Consider the following 20,306-nt stretch of genomic DNA (forward strand, 5'->3'; position numbering starts at 1 on the left):
CATTTGTAAAGAAAACTGGTCACTTGTGCAAATGAGGGAGAGAAGAAGCTATTTTGGTAACAGAAAGGATTCTTCGTCCACTGACTGCAGGGGAGACACAAAGAATGTGCTGTCAGGATCAGAAATAGATGGAGGGGAAAGTCACTCCTTCTAGCATTCCTCTTCAGGCTGCGTCAGTCCTTGTGAGGCTGTGACAGCTGAAGCTCAGCTGTAGCTATTGTCATTTTTGTCTGGCTAATTTTGCATACAGTATGCTGCATAATAAAGGGGAGGTGAGAGGGAAATTCGATATAATGTGCAGGTCATGCTTTAAATGTCTTACAGACATGCCATGAACGCCACAGCTCACATGGACGCCATTATCACCTCTCCAATGCAACCACAGCAAAGTTTGTGTGGCACGAAGAAACAACCATAATAACACACCTTAGTCTTAGTTGATACACACATGCTCAACACCAGATACAATGAAGGCAAAAGTGCGATCAATTGTAAATGAGAGATGAGCTTTGGTAAAAAAAAATAAAGGAAAAGCAATCTGGCACTGGCCTTAAATAATGATAAACGATTTGAAGACATTAAATCAAAGGGACAGACCTAACCCAAATATGTTGTAGAGCTGGACAACATTATAACTGGCTCGCTGGCCCCTATGCATGAATAACAGAGTCCAGGCCAGCTGATTGCATGTTCCACTGGCCCGCTCAGGCCAGTTAAAATACTACCTTAAAAAAACAGTAACATTATTCTCAACTAGAGAGCATTGTCCTGGCTTACTGATGTTTTGTCTGTAATTATTTTGAGGTCAATTTGTAATAACTGCTGCAATCGTCCTAAAGCACCTGTGTGTGTCACAGCTGAAAGGGCAGCTGACAGCTTCACTGCTGTCACGCCGAGAGTGCGCTAAATAAACTTGGGCACGTATTGCAGCGCAGGTGTTTCTCTCATAAAAAACCTGGTTCGTAAAACAGTCATAAAACCTCCGGTTTCTGACCAAAAGCCGTGCTAAAATCAACATTTAAAGCAAAAAATATCCCTGGTAGAGTCGAGAGTCACAGCATGGATTATGAGAACTGAAAGTAGAAAACTTTTAGCCACAATGGCTTCAGTGTGACAATATTCAAATACAGAACTGTAGCAGCATTTGCATGTTTAGTCTGTTTGGTTAACAAAAACACTGTTTGGTCTCTATAGCTCCTCTCTCTTTCTATATCAACCTTTTTGAGGTCGAATTATATTGACGTCAAACATATGCATAATTACCTGTGGTAGTTGCTGTGACAATCCTGTTCTGTTTCCACTACAAACAACATCCCATTCTGTGGGAAACACAAAGATTGACTAGCTCATACAAACAGCTCATGAATGAGCCACATACTGTTAAGCTGTTATAACTTGGTATTTGCACCTCTCTCCTCTCCAGCGCTTGTGCTGAAAAGTATGGTCACTTTGAGCTCCAGAGAACCAACATGGGGGCAGCCAAAATGCCAAAGTGGAGGCTTCAAAAAGGGGCATCAACACACTAATGGTTGATGCCATAGTTGCTACATGCAATATTTATCAAGTCTACGCTCAAAACTCAGACTGTACTGTCCCTGTTCACGCAAGGAGAGGAACACAACATCCAGACCAAGTGTTTCTGTGTATTTTAAGATCATTTATTGACCTCAATGGCACAGAGGAATTAGATACTTGTGTGTGGTTCATTAATATACTTCATTAATATAAAATACAGAAGATGACTACTTTTATCCTTATTATTTCACAATCTAAAATACAAGGTGGAAAAATGTTTTTGAGGTAATTAAACGTGGTTCTTAAAGCACATAGAGGGAAATTATCGCTTAAGCTTTATGGATTGGCTCAGTGGTATCATCATTGTGTTTCCTCATTGATTAGTGAAGTGTATTCCTGATTCGCTCCTCGTCTGCATCTCATTTTACGCCACGCAGATTTAAAGGTCAGAGCAAGTCCTGTTTCTTATAAGTCTGGGCTTACTGTGGAGACACTAACAGAGTGATGGATTTAGTGGTTGGGTGATATTCTGCACCATTCCACAGCAGCTGGATATGGTGTAAGTGTAGCAGCAGCATCTTATGAGCTAACCCTCCTCCTGAGTGATTTACAATGACATCAGATAAGTGAACGCCACTTCTCCTCGACAGCAGCCACGCAGGGAGGGAGCGCATTGATTGGACGCATTCTGAGGAGCGTTAAAGTGTTAAAGTGCTGCCAAACTCTATAAATCTAGGTCGCTCCGTCTATTGCTTTTTCTCCCCACTAAAATGAACAGACAGCGCTCTCTCACCCAGCCCCTCATCACACTGCCCTTTTTTCTAATGCAAATGTTTGGGTGAGAAAAAGATCAATGCCTGTGTAATAGCTTATTGAATTTTTGCATGAAATGTGGAGGGAAAGGTAGTTGGACAGCAATGAAGAGATACAGGCTAAAGGGACAAAAGAAAAACAGACATCTAGAGACAGGATCTAGTCGTCTCAGTGTGTGCACACATTGGCGTGCCGACACCAATATGCTGTGACTAAGGCCTCTCAAATTGGCAATTCATTTAGCCAATTTAGGTTTAATGATCTCAGAGGTAATGTGAATGTCAGTGACGTAGCTGGAGCCTCTCTGTATTCGGTCCCCTTCTCCATCTTAGTGCTCCATGATGGGGCCAGGAGAATGGGTGACAGAATGAAGACTGAATAGAAGAAGCTCTGCAGCTTTCTATCAGAAAAAAAGAGGAAATAAACGGTCAAAAAAGCATCTTGACTTTCAGACCCACACTGAAGAGGACAAGCTCGGCATTTGATGACAGCTGCCCCACATCTGCATCTGCATGGGCTTCTCTACACAGAAGACTCTGAATTAAGCCTCAGTGGCAGATAAGCATGCCTACCCCCTGACCCCCCTCCAATTTCACTGCAGCAACAAGGGACAACACTGCAATGCTACCCCGAAAAAACCACTGGATCCACTATGTTGTTTACCCTTTTCTGCAACACAATGTGAAAAACAGTTGATCCAATATTCTTTGACAGATGACAATTTCCAAGTCAATGATTGCCATCTTTTAAAATGCTTTATGACTTCTGTTTGCTGTTCTGTGGCAGGAATGCTGAGCCCCCACATTTTTAGAATAAGTGACATAACAAAATAACCACCTACAAGAACAGCTGTATAAATGCTTTAAATTATTTTTTTCACATCATCTCTCATACATGTGCTGTAAATGTAATGTAAACCTTTGAAGAAACAGAGTATTAACTTTGGGTGGGGGGGTCTGTCTTAGTGTCGCATACTGCTACTGTGAAGGACTGAGCATGAAATCCAATTTACTGCAGCTCGGCTTAGCCTCAAGTCAAAGGCAGCTGTTTCAACCCTAAGCAGGCGACAGAAAACACTGCACACACAAACCTTTGTACTCTGAATTGTTGAAAAGGAGTAACTTATTGGCTCATTGCTGATTATTGTTCGTCCGAGTGAGGTCTGGGCAGTGTGAGGGAAGGACACGGTGAAGAGGAGGGCTGAGTGCTGCTGAAGGAGAACACAGTTGATTTCAGCCCGTACTTTATTTTAATGATAGATGCTCTGCGCCCCAGTGGCCACACTTAAATGCCACCTCCTAGAGAATGCTCAGAAGCCCTCTTTCACTGGAAATGTGCATGGGTGTGTGTGTGTATATGTGTGTTAGCTCATGCAGTGCTCTTGAGATCTGATTGAATGCAGTATTCGTAACTAATGATGACTTTTGTTTCCCCTAACAGATTCAACCCTGCTCTCATTAAAATTAAAAATCACTATGTAACAAATGTAGAACATTGCTTGTTTCAACTTGTCCTTACTTACAATTTCTCATGAAAAATTCTGTTTCTCTCTCTTTAGTGGTGGATTATGAAACATCATGAAGAGGTAAAAAGAAAAAAAAGACCTGGTTAGTGAGGAACCAGAGATGAGGACTTTGGTAGGAAATAATGGAGGCGAGGCTGAGTGGCTGAAGTCGATTGAGCGAGGAAAAGAGGTCTGGCTGAGGAGGGGAGATGAGGTGGAAAAAGAAGGAAAGCATGGAGGAGGGGGAGGGAGCCGCATGTTTTGAGGTGAGTCCAAGGTGACCAGAGGAGGTAAAAAGCCATGTTAACCTGCAGGTTAATGCACAGAAAAAAAAAAACCCATCTGTTAACTAAAGAAAGCAGTTATACTCACTGCAGCATGTGACACACTGTACTGGTCATGTGTTCAAAATCTCATGGTTACATTGTCAGAGCAATGAAAACAGTCCAGACGGTTCAGACGTTTGTAGGAGTTAACCTTTGCCTGTCACATGAAAAATGTCATACACGCATGAACAATTTTGGGTTATTTTGTCGGCCTCCCTGAAGGTTGCCTGCATGTCATGTCTTGTTTTAAGAATTCAGACAAATCCTTATACATGGAGTTTGAAGTTTGGGTCATATGGGGTCCACTCTGTTTGCCTGATGCCTTCAGTTGGTGTGGTTGTGAGTTATAGTGCAGCATTTTTTTGCTACAGGTGTACTTTACATAAGTTTGACTGACTCACTGTTTTTGCAATCTTTGTTTATTCCAACAAGGATCCACCATGTTAGAACCTGCCTTTTTCTTCAAGTGAAAACATTTTGGGAAATTCAATTAAAAGAATTACATCATTTTGTTTTTTCACGAGTGTCCCAATCATAGACTGTTTAAAACATGGACATAGCTCCAGTGACATCACCCACTGGTTTCTGAAGAGGCATTAAGAAGCCCAACAATGGCAGCTTCCATATTGGAAATACAGACCCCAGACTTGAGTTGAGGTGGATCTTAAGCATCCTGGGCCTGGCCAACAGCTAAATACGCCCACCTGTCAGTCGAATCAACCAGCCCCTTATTATGCAAATACATTCATAACGCTCAGCCTTAATATAATCAAAACAGTTGAATCTTTTTACCTTCAAGTGTCAGAGACCTCTAGAGGCTGTAATAACTTGAGAGGCATGAGGGAGGCAATTAATTTAAATGAACTGGAGACCTCTGTTTATTTCACAATTCTAACCAGTTTGTTGGAAAGCTGTCCGGCTGACTTTCCTTTCCCCAATCCACGAGACTCTTGCTTCAGTTTTCCTTATTATGTACTTAATGAGCAACATAATCTAATAGTTCAAAGGGGCAAGATGGAAAAGGTCCACCTAGGTTGACAAATACTGAAAGATCAGCCAAGATTTGATTTCAACCGTATTTATATGAAACAGTCACATTGATATAATTTGTATGTGCCTGATGTCTGGCTAGTTTCAAACGTTCACTCTGAGTCTGTTGAAGAGTCTCCTGAAAATATGCCTCTCGCTAGCTCCTCTCAGGCTTCAGCTGTTCAAGGAGTTGTCCGAACAACCTGAACTTTGCTGCCAACTTTCTTTCATGACACTGCAGTCATGATGTAGCACAGTTAGAAGCAGAAAGCATCACTACATCAAATCATACACAGCAAAGTGAGGGCCATTAGGAGATCACTGTGCCAACATGATCCACAGCCCTTCCCCACATTATTATTCTGTTTGCCAGACCATTTACACACCTGCAGGAAGATCACACAAAACAAACACACAAAGGCACATGTGCAAAAAGGTGAACACACACATGCAACAATGGCATCAGAGGCACATAAGCCAGGTGCATCTCCTTATGATTTAATACAATAGAATAAATAGAAAAACACACAAAGGCAATGAATGCATAATCGAAATAGAACAAAAGGATGATGCATGAAGCTGAAAAACATATAGCTTGACGAGAAGCACAAATTACAGGCTGCATTTTGGCAGCCTCAAGGGCAGAGTGTGGTTTCATTCTATAGCTTTGTCTCAAAGTGACACGAGCAGGTTATGGAGGGAAAGAGTCAGCTGTGGTCTGCATAGCTTCAGGACAATAAACAACAAAGAGTTGTAATAATCTGCCCATGTGCCCTCTCGACTCTTGATCCTTTGAACCATAAAGTGAGGGACTTAAGGTTCTGAGCTGCAGGTTTTTTTAAGACCTTCTACTTTATTATTATGGCCAACACGTCCTCCAAGAACTAAGAAAAGTATGTACTTAAAAAATACTTATTCAACCTTTATACCAGGAGTAAAATCACAGCAAGTGCCCTGTTTCAGAAAAAAGTCAGAACTGCTAACAATTTAGGACAAGGAACAAATGACAAAATAATAAATCAAGCTTCCCAAAGCAACATTAACAAACATTTTCTGATTGGACACACTGATACCAGCAGGCCCTCCAAAACCATAAAAACATTCGGACTTCATGATAATGTCCATCCATGGGCCACCACTTGTGCCACTGATTGTGATTGAGTGATTGTCATGAAAATGTGTAAATGTTCATTTCTAATTATTGAATGGATTGCATTGAAATACTGCACAGATATCCAGGTGTTAAACCTTAAAGCATTTTCCTTAAACATCAACAGCAGGCTTATTGTTTATCATGTCCTCAATCTATCTTGTATGTATTTTGTGATTTATTAAAAACATTTTTTTATAAATGGTCACAAAATGTTCTACTGTTTTTTGTGACTTTGGTGACTTCTTCTCGCCCTCTGTCACTTCTCATGCTGCTGGTTCTCTTTTCTGCTCTGTCCATACCAGATCCCTTCAGCAATTAATAATGTATCTGGATAAACTGCATTACCCAGATGACATAATGTAACCACTGTGTCACCTGTTTTTTTTCTTAGTCGGTGGCTTTTCTTGGTAATGAGTACATGAGTAGTTATAAATCCTATGTTAGCCAGTATTTTCTCCTATAATTAAAAAGGTTGACCTCTTGAATGAATAAATGTACAATGGGAACATTGGCAATATGATCTCCCTGTTAAGTGATCCAGAGTTCTGGGAGCCCATTGGCTATTGTCGGACACCGATAAAGTCTCTAGGAGGGACGGACAACTATTCATTCCACTTTTAAAACCAAAAATCAGAACACATCCGAGACTCAAATACTAATGAAGGATCCGTATATAAAGTCATCTATTTGAAAAAAAGTCTAGCCTAAAGTCAAAATTATCACACACACAGCAAACTGTACTGTTCACACTGGTGGTCGATGGACTTTTGCATTAAAATGAATAAATAACAATGTAAAAGACACATTTAGATGCCAAGCTTCACACATAATCATCTAGCATCTTTCATTCACTTTAGAAACTGTATGTGGACGTAATGGTTCACTGAAACTGTCTGAAACAGTAGACAGTATATATGCGCAGAGAGGCAGTTTCTTTACAAACCTGAACAGTCAAAGCTTTTCTATCAGTGCTTTTAAACGTAGACTTTTCTTTCCTTTTCTGATGACAGGTAAGAGTCATACTCCAGCTGTCATTTGAGCTCCTTGACAGGTAAATATTGGACTGGCTGAATGAAAAATGAAAGCTTTTTCTTGTGAGGACAGACTGCATATGGAACATAAAATCTAACTTTAGACCTTCACAGCTACTGGTCCTTCTCTTCTTTGGTAATTCGTGCTGGTTTTGTCCTAAGCAATAATTTCACACACACACAAATGTGCAATATGTGTCACCTCATCAAACATACTGAGTGGCTGACACATTTTCCTGTTTTAAATGTCAATACTTTTCATCCCTCACTGCATCGCCTCCATTCAAAGGTCACTCTTTTATTTGAGACAGCTTACACCTGTGAGTCTTTTGGAGGACATTGATGAGTGGTTGAATTATGCGTGTGTGTTGGCTGTATGCACATCCCCAAACACACACACAGCACACATTTATTGGTTCCTTTATATTAGATGGATGAATAGTGATGCAAGCCACAAAGCTTTTTTTATAGCGATGAGTGAGGTCTTTGCGTCAGACTGGAAAAAGCCTTGGCCCATTTTTAAATAAATAAAGACTTCAAACCTGCAGGGTCTGAAATATTCATCGTTAAAATCACACAAGAGTTACTAAACTGTTTCCTGCTCCTCTGCACAGGCAGAGATAAGCAGGCTTGTGCACAGTTCTTTCATTCTTAGCTGCCGATTGTGTCAACATGTTTAAGCTTTGCTTTTCATTTAAAGAAATTAAGTATTTAGAAGGCGCTGCTGGATGGAGAGGACATAACAGACTAATGGAGGGGGGGGGGGGGCGAGGGGCTCTCCCTCTGTGTTTGTCCCTCCATCTTTTCTTATCAACACTTTCACTGACGTTGCCTTTCACCAAAACTATTTTGGTTTCCATCCTAGTCTGCGTTAAAGGAAACTAACACAATATTTCAGACCTGATCAGTCCATGTTGTTGTGATCTTGTGTCAGTGTGTTTAGTGTGTAATGCACACACATATTTAAAGCTCCACAGCGAGATTACCACCAGCTCAAACTTACTGCCAAATCACTCGAGACTCGAGCAGCGATGAGAGCAAGCAAACAAAAATGAACTGGTCAAATATGAATTGACAAGAGTTAGTCTGACAAGATAAAGTGTTTGTATTTGATGGTGAAATCTAATGTAAAAGACTGCGTCACATCATTTTTTTTTTTTAAAGTACAGAAAATCTACACACAGTCAAGTGCACATGTGTGTTTCTCCTGTCTGAGTGGATACGTTATGTTTAAGCCTTTTTTATTAACACTGAGTGAGCGAGAGACTGCACTTAAGCAGTCCGGATACTTAATCCTCGGACTGAATGAACGTTGGCCGTGAAAACTGAGAGGTGTATGATAATAATGTTTGTTAACGAGGCAGGAGATTATTTTGATGAATGACATGCGGACATTCTGTCAGTGGTGAGGCCACTTGAACCAGTGAGAAGATGAGATGACTGATCACTGAAGTTGGACTATCACCAAGACATTCTTGACTGAGGGTCAGGTTCGAGTATCTGAAATTAAATATGACCTTCACTGGGCTTTCTTTTTTGGAAAAGATTTTGGCAGATTCCTTAAAATATATGAAAAACTGAATGTGGTAATATTAAGTGTGTAAATGGATTGGATCTTTCAGCTTCAAAATGCGGGTTTGCCTCTTATCTGTCCTTGTGTGTGTGTGTGTGTGTGTGTGTGTGTGTGTGTGTGTGTGTGTGTGTGTGTGTGTGTGTGTGTGTGGGTGTCCGTGTGCATGTGTGTTTCAGAGTAATAGCGTCAGATAGTTACTGCAATACTTTCCTCTCCCAACACAGGGAATGCTGGGATTGTACTTCTGTTTGGAACGTTAAATTAACAAAAACAATAACTAATCTTTCTCACACAATCTAAACATTTTTCCTAAATCAACCCTTCCATGATGCACTCGTCTTTATGTGAACTTAACTATTTAACATAGTAAATAGATCATCTAAGGCACAACTAAGTTTGAGACTGAAGCACATGCACCCCAAACTTTTTGCCAAACGTACCTACCTTCACAGAAAAGGAATGTAAGTGTAACAAGAAATCAATCCAATCCATATAAAGTGAGAGACAAATCCTTTCTGATGCCCTTACCCAAGATCATCCTGTATCCTTCCACTGTCAACTTCTCTGTAGAACGCTTTCCTCCTGCTTGACTCTTCTCTTCCTCGATCTGCTACTGACGTGACTCAAAACTCAACATGGAGAAGACATGAGGCGTTACAACCTTCACTTTGCATCCCTACGCTGTTTCTCCTCCTCTTCTTCCCCTCTACCACATGAGATGCCTCTCCTTCAGATCTCGACACACATCTCCAGCCCAGCCAGCTGTTGCAAGAGAAGGAGGAGCGGTACAGCAGTACAGCAGCAGCAGTCCTGACCGCAACACAACATACACTCAAACTACTGCAAGAGAGCCTGTAATTTATTCACTATTATATATTCAGTCCAGCAGGAGGAACAGCAGAGAATGCAGCTGAGATGGAGCCGTGCACTGTTGGAGGAACCTCTGCACCACAGCATGCCTCTCTCTCCCCCTCTCTCTCTCTCTCTCTCTCTCTCTCTCTCTCTCTCTCTCTCTCTCTCTCTCTCTCTCTCTCTCTCATCTTTTGGGGTTGGCTATAACCTAAAGGCACCTTGCATTCCAGAGCCATGATAGGCTGAAGGTTCAGCCAATGGCAGCAGTCGGTGCAGAGCGTTTTCTTTGCGTGTTTGATTCAGGAGGCAGAGTGATAATGCTGCTGTCAATTGTGCTCTGCCTTCCCCTCTGTCACCCTTTTTTTTACTGTTTACCTCTAACAATTTTTATTCCCCTCTTGACACGCTCTGTTGTCTACCTTGCACCTCACACCAGCTGCATCTGAAACATGTCTTGAGTACATTTTATGTCTGCATTCACAACGCCCCCTACCCCTGTGCTGTACCTGCTGTTGTCTCTCTTTCTACCTGTTTACACAGAGACAAGAGTAAACTCTTTACAGTGCTGACAGAGCTCGTGCTCTGTTCTTGCAGAACAAAAAAAAAGTGGACACTGAAGTGCGACACAGGCTGACAGCTCCCGACACTCGATGAAGCATGGGAGGGAGGGGGGGATAGATTGAGGTTAACGCAGACTGACTAGAGATGGAGAGGAAGGTGAAGAAATGTTGAAGATGTGTTGGAACAGCAGGATGAAGGAGGTCGATGACAGCTGTTTGACACACAGGGAGTGCTGAATGAGCCCAAAAAGTGAGCCATTTGCACGCCCAACTGTGACAACATTTCTCAGAATTGTCTCTAAAGATAAACACTTTGCTAAAGTGTATTCATGACTATCAGACTCTCTAACGCAAATGAGGTGTTGAACCGTCGTCACAACAAATGCTGTTTGTTTAACTTGTGGGATCCCAGGATAGGGTTTTTGTGCATGAGATAAGGTTTCCTCATTAGTCGAGTTGAGCTGAATAATGCAGGTAGGTGTATTGTTGTGGCCAATGGGCCAGGTGCTAATGTGGCTGTCTGAGGCAGGAGGGTCAGATCCAGCATGACTTTAATGGATGTCATCATGGGAAACTGAAACCAGATCACTGGACTCGGGTGACACACCATCCTGCATGTGCGTGTCTCATGGGGATGCAAGTGAAGGCTTTTAGTTGCTTACTTGGTAAAACACTTGACTATTTTTTTTTTTTTTTTCAGTTTTAGGATTGCAAGATGTTACTGCAAGGTTGATAGAATATTGTACATATAATTACGCCTTTAAGACGTATCTCAATTAAGCTAACCTTTTACTTACAATGCACAGCATCATATACATACAAGAGCTGTCAGAATTATGATAAAAAGACTCTATTGCAGGAGTCTATAGAAGTGTTCTCAGCAGTTTTACTGTACAGGCACAGTGACAATAGAGGCTTATACATGTGTTTGTCTCAGTATATTTGAATGCATTTAGTTATAAAATTGATTAAACTAAACTGTTTATTTCAGGTTTTTTTCATCCACATTTAAACAACTATTCCATAGCATTTTCAAAGATAAAGTAGATAGTGATTGATTCCTAATCTCAGCTGTATGCCCCTTTCATGCAGTATTTTTACCATGATATCAACACAGGTTAAGGTGCAGTAGCGTTGGTTTCTCTCTCTTTGTGTTGAGGCACTAAGAATTATTGGTTGATACAAAGTTTGTATTGGGTTTAGCAGGCATCCTTGAATATATTATACACAAAGTAAAGTAAAATAATTTAAAGATTGTGACAGAAACAATTTTTAAAAAAGGAAACAAGAGACTTAAGGCCCACTGAACCTTCTCTAGTGTTTCAAGCTCACTTTGTCGTCACTTTAAAGAGGGTAGATTTGCTTTTGTTTGGTGGCACAGCTATTTGCTAGAGGGCAGAGCTTTTTTGAAAACCCCTGCTGTATTTGCTGCTTTAAAAAAACGTTGGTTGTTTTTAGCTAATAATCATATTTTGCTCAGCCCCGTAGTCTGAGTTAACGTTTAAAAAAAAATGGATTCACCGCCAAACTTGTCTAAATAAAAGACAGGAAACAATACTAATTTTCTGATCAAATCTAAGTGTTTGAAAAGTGGACTTGTTTCTGGTAGGCAGGTATTTTAAGCAAAGTAAATAAAGGTTTCTACATTCTTTAGCATGCTCTCTAGTGAGCAGTAAATACAGTTTTGTATGTGCACTGAGCGCATGCAGTAAATGCCTAACACAGTTGAGGTGGAGTTACATTCCTAATAATATTTATTTATGTAATAATAAGTTACAAATTATTAAAAAAGTATAGATGAAATGATAAAAAATGTTTGAGTGCAGAGCAGTCACAAGGCTTGTTTATATGTATATGTGTGAGCAAGTATGTGTCAGTCGCGTGTGACCCCAGCCATCCTATCAGTTCTGTCAAACTGCCCCAGCGGGCCATAACTGTGTCGACAGGCTTGTTGAGCTCTAATTTTAGCTGTGATCGTTACCGGTGAGCCCTTAGGAGACCTGAGGAGTCCTGCCTACATTTAACGCATTCTTCATTTAATGTCTTTCACATGTGAATTGCCCCTAAAATTGTGCTAAATCGGACCCTTGCAGGTTAAAAGGAAAACTGACAGAGATAAAGAGATCTACTCGTGAACGTTTAACTTTTCTCACATATTTTACTGCAGTTTTCTATCCTGCGTCAGAATTATGTTTAACTTGTGTTTTACACAACCAAATTGTTTAAAGTAATTTCTGAGAAACCCAGATTTCTGATAACAATATGAAGCTAGTATGAAGGTGTGTGGTTGTTTATCTAAAACTTCTGTTGCAGAGTGAGAGCTGGAGGGGCAGAGAGCAGAGCGTCAGTTTACTGCACCTCAGAGGTTAAAATAGTTGTTACTAGAATGGACACAAAAAAATCACACACAGAGACACACACACAGTCTGGGCTAAACCTGTACCCTTGGAATGAGGAGTCAAGTTCACTGTTAAATGTACACACACACACACACACACACACACACACACACACACACACACACACACACACACACACCATGCTTTGTTGAGTAATTAACTCAACTTCTCTACTGTGTTTAATATATTTAAACTTACTGGACCATTTAAAATATCAATTTTCTGACATTTTGTAATGTTAAAATACTCATTAATCATAAACTGTATTATCAATTTGTTATTTGGGTGCATATTTTTTAATATATATATATACTAAGCAGCAAATACTCCACTCAAAAATCCCCAGCATGTAAGATCAGCTCATATCACATGATTGACTGAGATCACATGACTAGTAGTGACTTGACCTGATATAATGGAGATGATGTTTTGAGTTCTTAGCAGCTCGAAGAGTAGGCATGAGTAGAACCCTACAGGTCCTGAGTAGGGGGAAAAATTGATCCGATTGCATTTTTATAAACTGCTTTGTTGCAGAACGTCTCCCCACTGAGATTCTGTAACAATTTACAATCATTTGAATCCATGCCTTCAAAACTAAAAACTTACTTCCACTCCAGTATCTCAAGAACTCTCCTGTTGTGATACTGGTGGAGGAACAACTTGTGGGATGTTATGAAGTGCACATCAAGAGTTGTCTGTAACTCAGCACGCTCTCTTTCTCTCTCCCTTCATCCATCATTCCTTCTCTGCATCATGTCAGAACTTCATGATAAAGGTCAGAGGTCAGACAAGGTCCAAGTGTAGGTTCTTATCGGACACTGAGTGCTGACATTTGTTGGAGACGACCCTAACTTTCATCAAAGAGAGAAACCTTCAAAGTCTTCTGTCACCCCCTCTTTCTTTCTGCTCTGAATATTGCAATAATGAGGGCATTACACACCCCTCGCTTACTTTAAGGTGATCAAAGGAGGACTGCTCGAGGTTGTCGGTGGTTTAACATTGCTCAGTAGTCTGTGATGAGCTTACCTGAGCTCCACATAGGTCGCCTCTGTTATTCACGTGGCTCGAAGTGATCCACGTCCAGTAGAGTTTTCCCAAAGGTCAGTGTGTCAGCCGGCATGAAGATGTACAGACAGAGATCCTTTATATGAGTGGAATCAGTGAACGTTTTTGCTTTACGTTACTGCTAAAAGATAGATAAGGTAGCAAGCGTCGACTTGAGTGCAGATCCTGCAGCCGTCAGCTAGAGGGAGGAGAGGGAACCACTGTGCACAGGCAGCCACATGCCAGCAATGTCGCTGCATTAAACAGCAGGTGGCTTGATGTTTAGCTTGATCATCTTCCTCACAGTCTATTTCCCTAACTCTACTCAGATTCTCATTAATCCCTCTCTGTGGTCTTTTCTAACTTGTCAGTGATTCCCCTTCATACCGTCACTTCTTTCCGTGAAGCGAAACCAGTGCACTAGATTCCAGAGGCTCGTTCTGCTTCTTAGGACGTGGGGAATTTAATATGTGATGACAACTGTGGAGGGAGAGAGACACCGGCAGAGAGAGAGAGATAGTGACGAGGAGGAGGGGCAGGACACAGAGGAGGGGGATCTGGCTACTGATGGCAGATCAGAGGAAACATGGATTTGTGTGTGTGTGTGCGTGTGTGTGTGTGTGTGCGTGTGTGTGTGTGTGTGTGTGTGTGTGTGTGTGTGTGTGTGTGTGTGTGTGTGTGTGTGTGTGTGTGCTGTTGTGCAGAAGGAGGACTGCAAGTCGTTGTAACTTGAGAGACATGAAGGAGAAGAAGGAAATGTTGACGCAAAAATAAATATGATTGCAGATTAAAGATGGCTTGCAGACAGACATGTTTGTTTGATTTAGAAATAAATGCACAGACAGTTGGTTCTGCCAAACTAGCTTCTTTCTGGCACAGCTCCACGCTAGTTATATGTATTTTATTTTGTTATCCTTGTGTTTTATGTCTTGTGTTTCCTGTTTTATTTTGGTTTCTTACCCTGTGCCTCGTTTAAGGTATGATCCTTCCTACCCTTCCCCCAGTTTCTCCCTGAATCTGTGATTACCTGATGTGTCTCACTTGTGTCTTGTTGTCTCACTTCAGTATAAGTTATCTGTGTTTCCGTCCTTGTGTGCCAGTTTGCTTGTACCTTATGGTGCATTCATGTGGTGTTGGAAACATGGGAAAAATTAGTCTCAGAGTTGTAAAATGCACATGAACACCTGCTCAAGTCGGAACGACAACTCCGAAAGTCGAAAAAAAACATGATTCGCCTGACTTGCCGACTTGATGTCATAATCATCATCACAAAGGGTACAGACTACGTGTCTGTATGGACTACGGAGGTCACTACTGGAGGTCATATTTGGGTCCATCTCATTATCTATGCCTTTTCTAATTCATGTACCTATTTGATTCATCCTTGCTTTGCTGGCAACACTGTATATTAATCAATGTCGTTCTCAAGGTTGCTTTGTTTTTGAATCCATAGAGAAAACATCACTAATGCATCAGGGGTCAAAGTTCAATACTGATTTGTCTGTAGACGTGTCAATCAATCTCAGGGTTGGTGCGGTTGCATAGCTAGCCTAGCTTATCATACTAACAGGACCTGTTGCATAGCGACAGGTAGGCTAGCGGTCATAATGAAAAGAAAGTCAGCCTCTGGAGAGCAGTGTTCGGCAGGTAAATTAAAATTAGTAACTAGTTACAGTTAATACTATCAAAAAGTAAGTACTTGGGAAATCTTTTTCTCTCAGTACTCATATTAGTGATGATCAAGTGCTATTACAGTTGACCACAAGGTGGTGATAGTGGTTAATCATAAAAGCTATGAGACATGTAAAAGATAGACAGAGGTAAGATAGATAGCCGAGGTAGAAGATGTATGCTAACTACATGTTACTGGTAATAAACAACAGATTCGTAAACTGACAAGGGACTTAATATTCTTTTGCAAACAACGAACAAAACAAAATTAGTGTTCACATCATTTAGCTGTGACAACTTTCACATTTCAAATAACACTGTAGCCATATTCATGTTGGTATTTTACTAAATAGATCTCTGAAGGCAACAGGCTGTTTCTTGTGAGAGAAGTTTTCCTTCCTGCACATAGACTACAACCCACTGCTGTATTCGTGTTGTTTAACTCAAGCAGGGAAAAGTAGTGTCAGTAATTCGATACAGAAAGCTGAATGATCACCTGCCTGTGTTTGTGTACAGTGCTAAATGTTCTTTTCTCCCAGGATGCTACCGTGCTGATGTTAGCATAACCTCGCCTGCTTGTTGTCGGCTGTTTCACATAAAGTAACGAGTAACGAGTGCTTTTAGATGTCAGTGATTGTAACAGCGTGAACCAATCTGTAAAGTAACTCATTTGTTACTAGTTACTGCAAATAGCTGTGGCGTTACAGTTTTAGTCCCAACAACTACTGATGTGTAGTTCGTGAACAATTCGTTCAAAACGAACGAATCATCTGGGTGAACGAACTGAACTGAATCACTTACTGAAAAGAGTCGTTCATTTCTCAACTTCAGTTGCACTCTCCTCTCTCCCGTCTCGTGTCTCTCTCTCTAGACCGTAAGAGTCGCTCAAAGCCCGCCCGCCCGCCCTCCCTCCTCTCCTCAGTCAGTACAGTGTGTGTGTGTGTGTGTGTGTGTGTGTGTGTGTGTGTGTGCTCTCGTTCTCGTGTGTGAGCTCTTGGACTGAACGAGAGCTCCGACATGAATCACGTTCACTGAACGAACTGAGAGGAAGAGCGGAGCTCTCGTTCAGTGAACGAACTGAACGTACTGAACAGAACGGTCGGGGAAAATAAATGTGATTGTTTTAGCAGCTTTCAGTTTGCAAACTGTAACTTTATCCAACTAAATTCTCAGCTCATTGGTTTATTATTCACCACCGGCTGTTCTCAGTACGATCACGAGCAGAACTAAGCGTTCGGCCGTGTTTCAGTTTATTAAATTCTGATTCACAGACAGAGCTGCGGAGAAGTACTGAATGATTCGGTGAATAAATCTTTTGAACGAATCACTTTACTGAACTGATTCTAGTGATTCAGTACACTGAAAAGAACTGCTTTTCACATCACTACCCAACACTACTGGAGAGTTACAGCTTCCTTTGAAAAGTACCAGCCAATGAATATGCTGCGTTTTGCACACACTGCAACTGCAACATCGCCTCAGTGGAAATGCCGTCACACAATGCCATATTAAAATGAGCAAAGGAACACTGTTGCAACCTAATTCAGTGAGGCAAATGTAGGTGACAACCAACTTAAACAGGCTGCTCAGAAGGGCGCCTTTGCCTCCAACCTGTTTCACGAGGCTCTCGCCAACATGTAAAAGCCTGTCCAATAACTCCTCTAGTCCTGAATCTTGCCCTGTCACTTTCTTTTTCTCTTCTTTGCTGAATCAGTCACGCTTCATCCGTCACTGTCCCCTTCCATCTCTTAGCCTCAGCCATTGTATCCAACAGTACAGAGATGGCTGAAGATTCTTGTGTTAATTAGTGTCGTATAACCGTATGCACTTCTCACGAGATGACCGCAGGCAGCTGCCAAAGTTACATGGTGATAATTGCAGGCGACCAGGCTGTGCTGTGGATATGAGAGAGACACTATTATCTCTGTTTAAAGTTATTGTACGACAAGATTGACTTAAATACTTCTATTTTTAGGTTGAAAAGTTACATTTTGTTGCTTCAAATGTACAAACATTTCATAGCTGCAAAAAAAATCACTGGATCCATAAAAAATAATAACATTTAATGAATGTCATGGAACGCTAAACCATTTCACAAAATGTACAAATATTTAACAAAACGTTCACAAAAAAAAAACAGAAAATAAAGGCAAAAAGAATCTGCAGGACAAAATAAAATTCACAAAGTGAAAAAGCATATCAGTTAATAAAAAAATGATTTCATGAAAACTGAAAGGGTAAACCTACACATCTTGTATTGTACAAAACCCAAATTCGTAGCAACAGTCATACATCAATTCCTGTTAATAGATGCTACTGTAGAGATAACCTTGGTCTTGCATGGAATTTAAACAGTGTTTTAAAAAGAACAGACAAGGAGCTGGAGCTCATTACAGAATATGTTATGTGTTTGGTATTTTTAAGTTTTGTGAAATAGTTTTCAGTTTCATGCAATGTTCTTGTGTTTCATGAAACAGTTGTAATTTTTGTGAACTGTTTATGGCATTCAGTGAAATGTTTAATGCGGTCATGAAATGTTTGTACAGTTAACCTTCAGGGCCACCGTACTAATGAGATGTTTTGGAATAACATGACATTAGTATTCAGGAGACTTTTTATAGTGGCGTTTTTGTACCATTTTGCCTCGTTCTGTAACCATATTCAGAGAATAGTGAGAAACATGCGCTGATTATCTTCACATCCTCTTAAAGCTTTTAAACAATTTAGCTAAAAGGCTAAGGAAAGGAGCATGCCACTCTCTTGATGCTGTCACCCCACAGTGCAAATCATCAAACATCAGGAGGCCTTCAGTAAAATGCTGATCTACTGCAAGCCCCAGCTAACTAATCTCCAATTACAAAGTTCAACATGTCATCCAATGGAACTCCCAGAGCGGAGAACTTGAATCGCTGGGATGATTAAATTAAAACATGGATTCATGGCTTTGAGATGAAGACAGCAGCTCAGCATTTACAAACATGATACAGTTAGACTTCTGTGTGCTAGCAAATTAAATCCACACTCCTACCAGTCAAAGTGTTAATTCAGATCAGATATCGTAAATGTGCTTACAAGTGTTTTTTTCCGAGAGGTGGGGGAGTATTTTGTGGAGGAGACCGAAGGAGAGGCCTGAGGTGAGACTGACGCATGGCGCAATGTCGAGTAAATGTCAGGCTAATTCTGAAATGCTGGGAGCTCGCAATCAAGTCTGCTCTACCCTGCCTCCAGGTTTACAACTTACCAAGAAAGTAATGTGAATGTATATGGTGGAGTGAAGTCTACTAGATCTGTATGAACACTTGGCATTCAGTGTTTGGAGTGCTCCTGTGATAATAACATCTGCTGTCTATAAAAAACAAGTGTTTAAGGCAGGCAGTAAAGGCAGCGCCCAGTCAGGCTTGGCAGAGTCCCACTGTGTCACTGAGGAAGATATGTGCACGTAAACACGTCTTCTTCATTCATTTAAGACACCTCCATGTTTGTTTTATTTGCATATTAATAATATGCCACACACACCTCACATCTTCTGGCAGAATGCCATGCAGAGGTTATGTTGAGGGACAGTGAGGAAGGACAGCAAAGTGAAAGAGTAAGCACATTTCACAAGGGGGTTTGAGTTTCACACACACAAACACACACATACACACACACACACACACACACACACACACACACAAACACACACACACACACACACACACACACACACACACACACACACACACACACACACACACACACACACACACACACACACACAAACACACACATACACATATACACTGACACCTCCCTCCTCCCAGTCAGGTTAGCTTGTCTCTTTGTAAAACATTCTCTCTCTCTCTCTCTCTCTTTCTCTCCCTCCCTCCCTCCCTCCCTTTACCATTTCTGTCTCATTTCCCCTAATCTAATATAAAGATTCCTTAACCAGCAAATCACATTACAACTACATTTTACAGCTCTATATTTTCATGATTACTGTCTTGTTTTTCTTTTTGTTTAAAAAAAATAAATCACTGTCAAAGGAGGATTGTCTGTCCTCAGAGGAAGGTCAAACAAGGACAAGAAGAAGATCTGACATTTTCTAAATATAAACAAATTCCATGAAAAAAATGATATGCATCCATAAATTAGTATATTTTCTTGATTTGGTTTTGTTTGGTTTGGTTTTATTGTAGATTTCTGCGGCTAAGAGGACTGATTGTCACTGACTTGATTATACAGCTTGTAAGAATATATTCATGTTTGAGCTTCTTTTATCCCTGAGAAAATGTTTTTTTGTGAAAGTTAAAGAAATGATTCAAATCCTTTACATAAATTAAAAAACACTAAATTGTGTAAATAACTTAATTCACAATCTAAAGTGAAAGACCAGAAGTATGAAAAGAATGCAATCTGTCATAAGTAAAATAATGTAATCATATTTTGTTTAATACTTTAATACTCAGCAGGTTACTCTAATGCCTTATACCGTATAACTAGTGGATTGTGTCTTGATTCTATTCTGCAAAGTCAATTATGCTTTCAGATACATTGTTAAGTTTAAAGTATGATAGTGCATTCAGAGTACTGAAATTATTAAGAAATATACCTTAGAATAATAGGTGTGTGTGTGTGTTGGAATATATCTTTAATTCCTCTGAAGAAGTTAATTGACGAGTTGTATCTCAGGTTCTAAATTTGATCAACAATGTGCTGACCATTGACTTTAACTGATGCTGTGAGAGTCCATGAACATTAAGTAAACACTAGTGAGTTCTAACCTACATCCCAAACATTTACAAATAAGTTTCATCTTTACTGACACCAGATATTATCACATAGAAAGTGTTATGT

General features: G+C 40.5%; 1 protein-coding gene across 3 annotated transcripts in view; it reads right to left on the reverse strand.

Moving 5' to 3' along the window:
• LOC132977771 (zinc finger protein 385A-like) overlaps positions 1 to 14,249 on the reverse strand; it is a 29,020-nt gene extending 14,771 nt beyond the window's left edge. The window contains exons 1-2 of one of the 3 annotated variants that reach the window (XM_061042599.1): positions 13,782 to 14,249; positions 3,933 to 4,140 (exon numbers count right to left, since the gene is read on the reverse strand). Coding sequence is in view for 2 of the 3 variants with exons in the window: in XM_061042597.1 (XP_060898580.1) it covers positions 13,782 to 13,794 (13 nt within the window). In the remaining variant the exon portion in view is untranslated. Of the gene's footprint in view, positions 1 to 3,932; positions 4,141 to 9,472; positions 9,974 to 13,781 lie in introns of those variants that run through there. The other 2 variants (XM_061042597.1, XM_061042598.1) reach the window with 2 other exon arrangements.
• Between the last annotated feature and the right edge of the window lie 6,057 nt (positions 14,250 to 20,306).

The sequence above is a fragment of the Labrus mixtus genome, chromosome 7 (assembly GCF_963584025.1).
Source record: "Labrus mixtus chromosome 7, fLabMix1.1, whole genome shotgun sequence".
Lineage (NCBI taxonomy): Eukaryota > Metazoa > Chordata > Actinopteri > Labriformes > Labridae > Labrus > Labrus mixtus.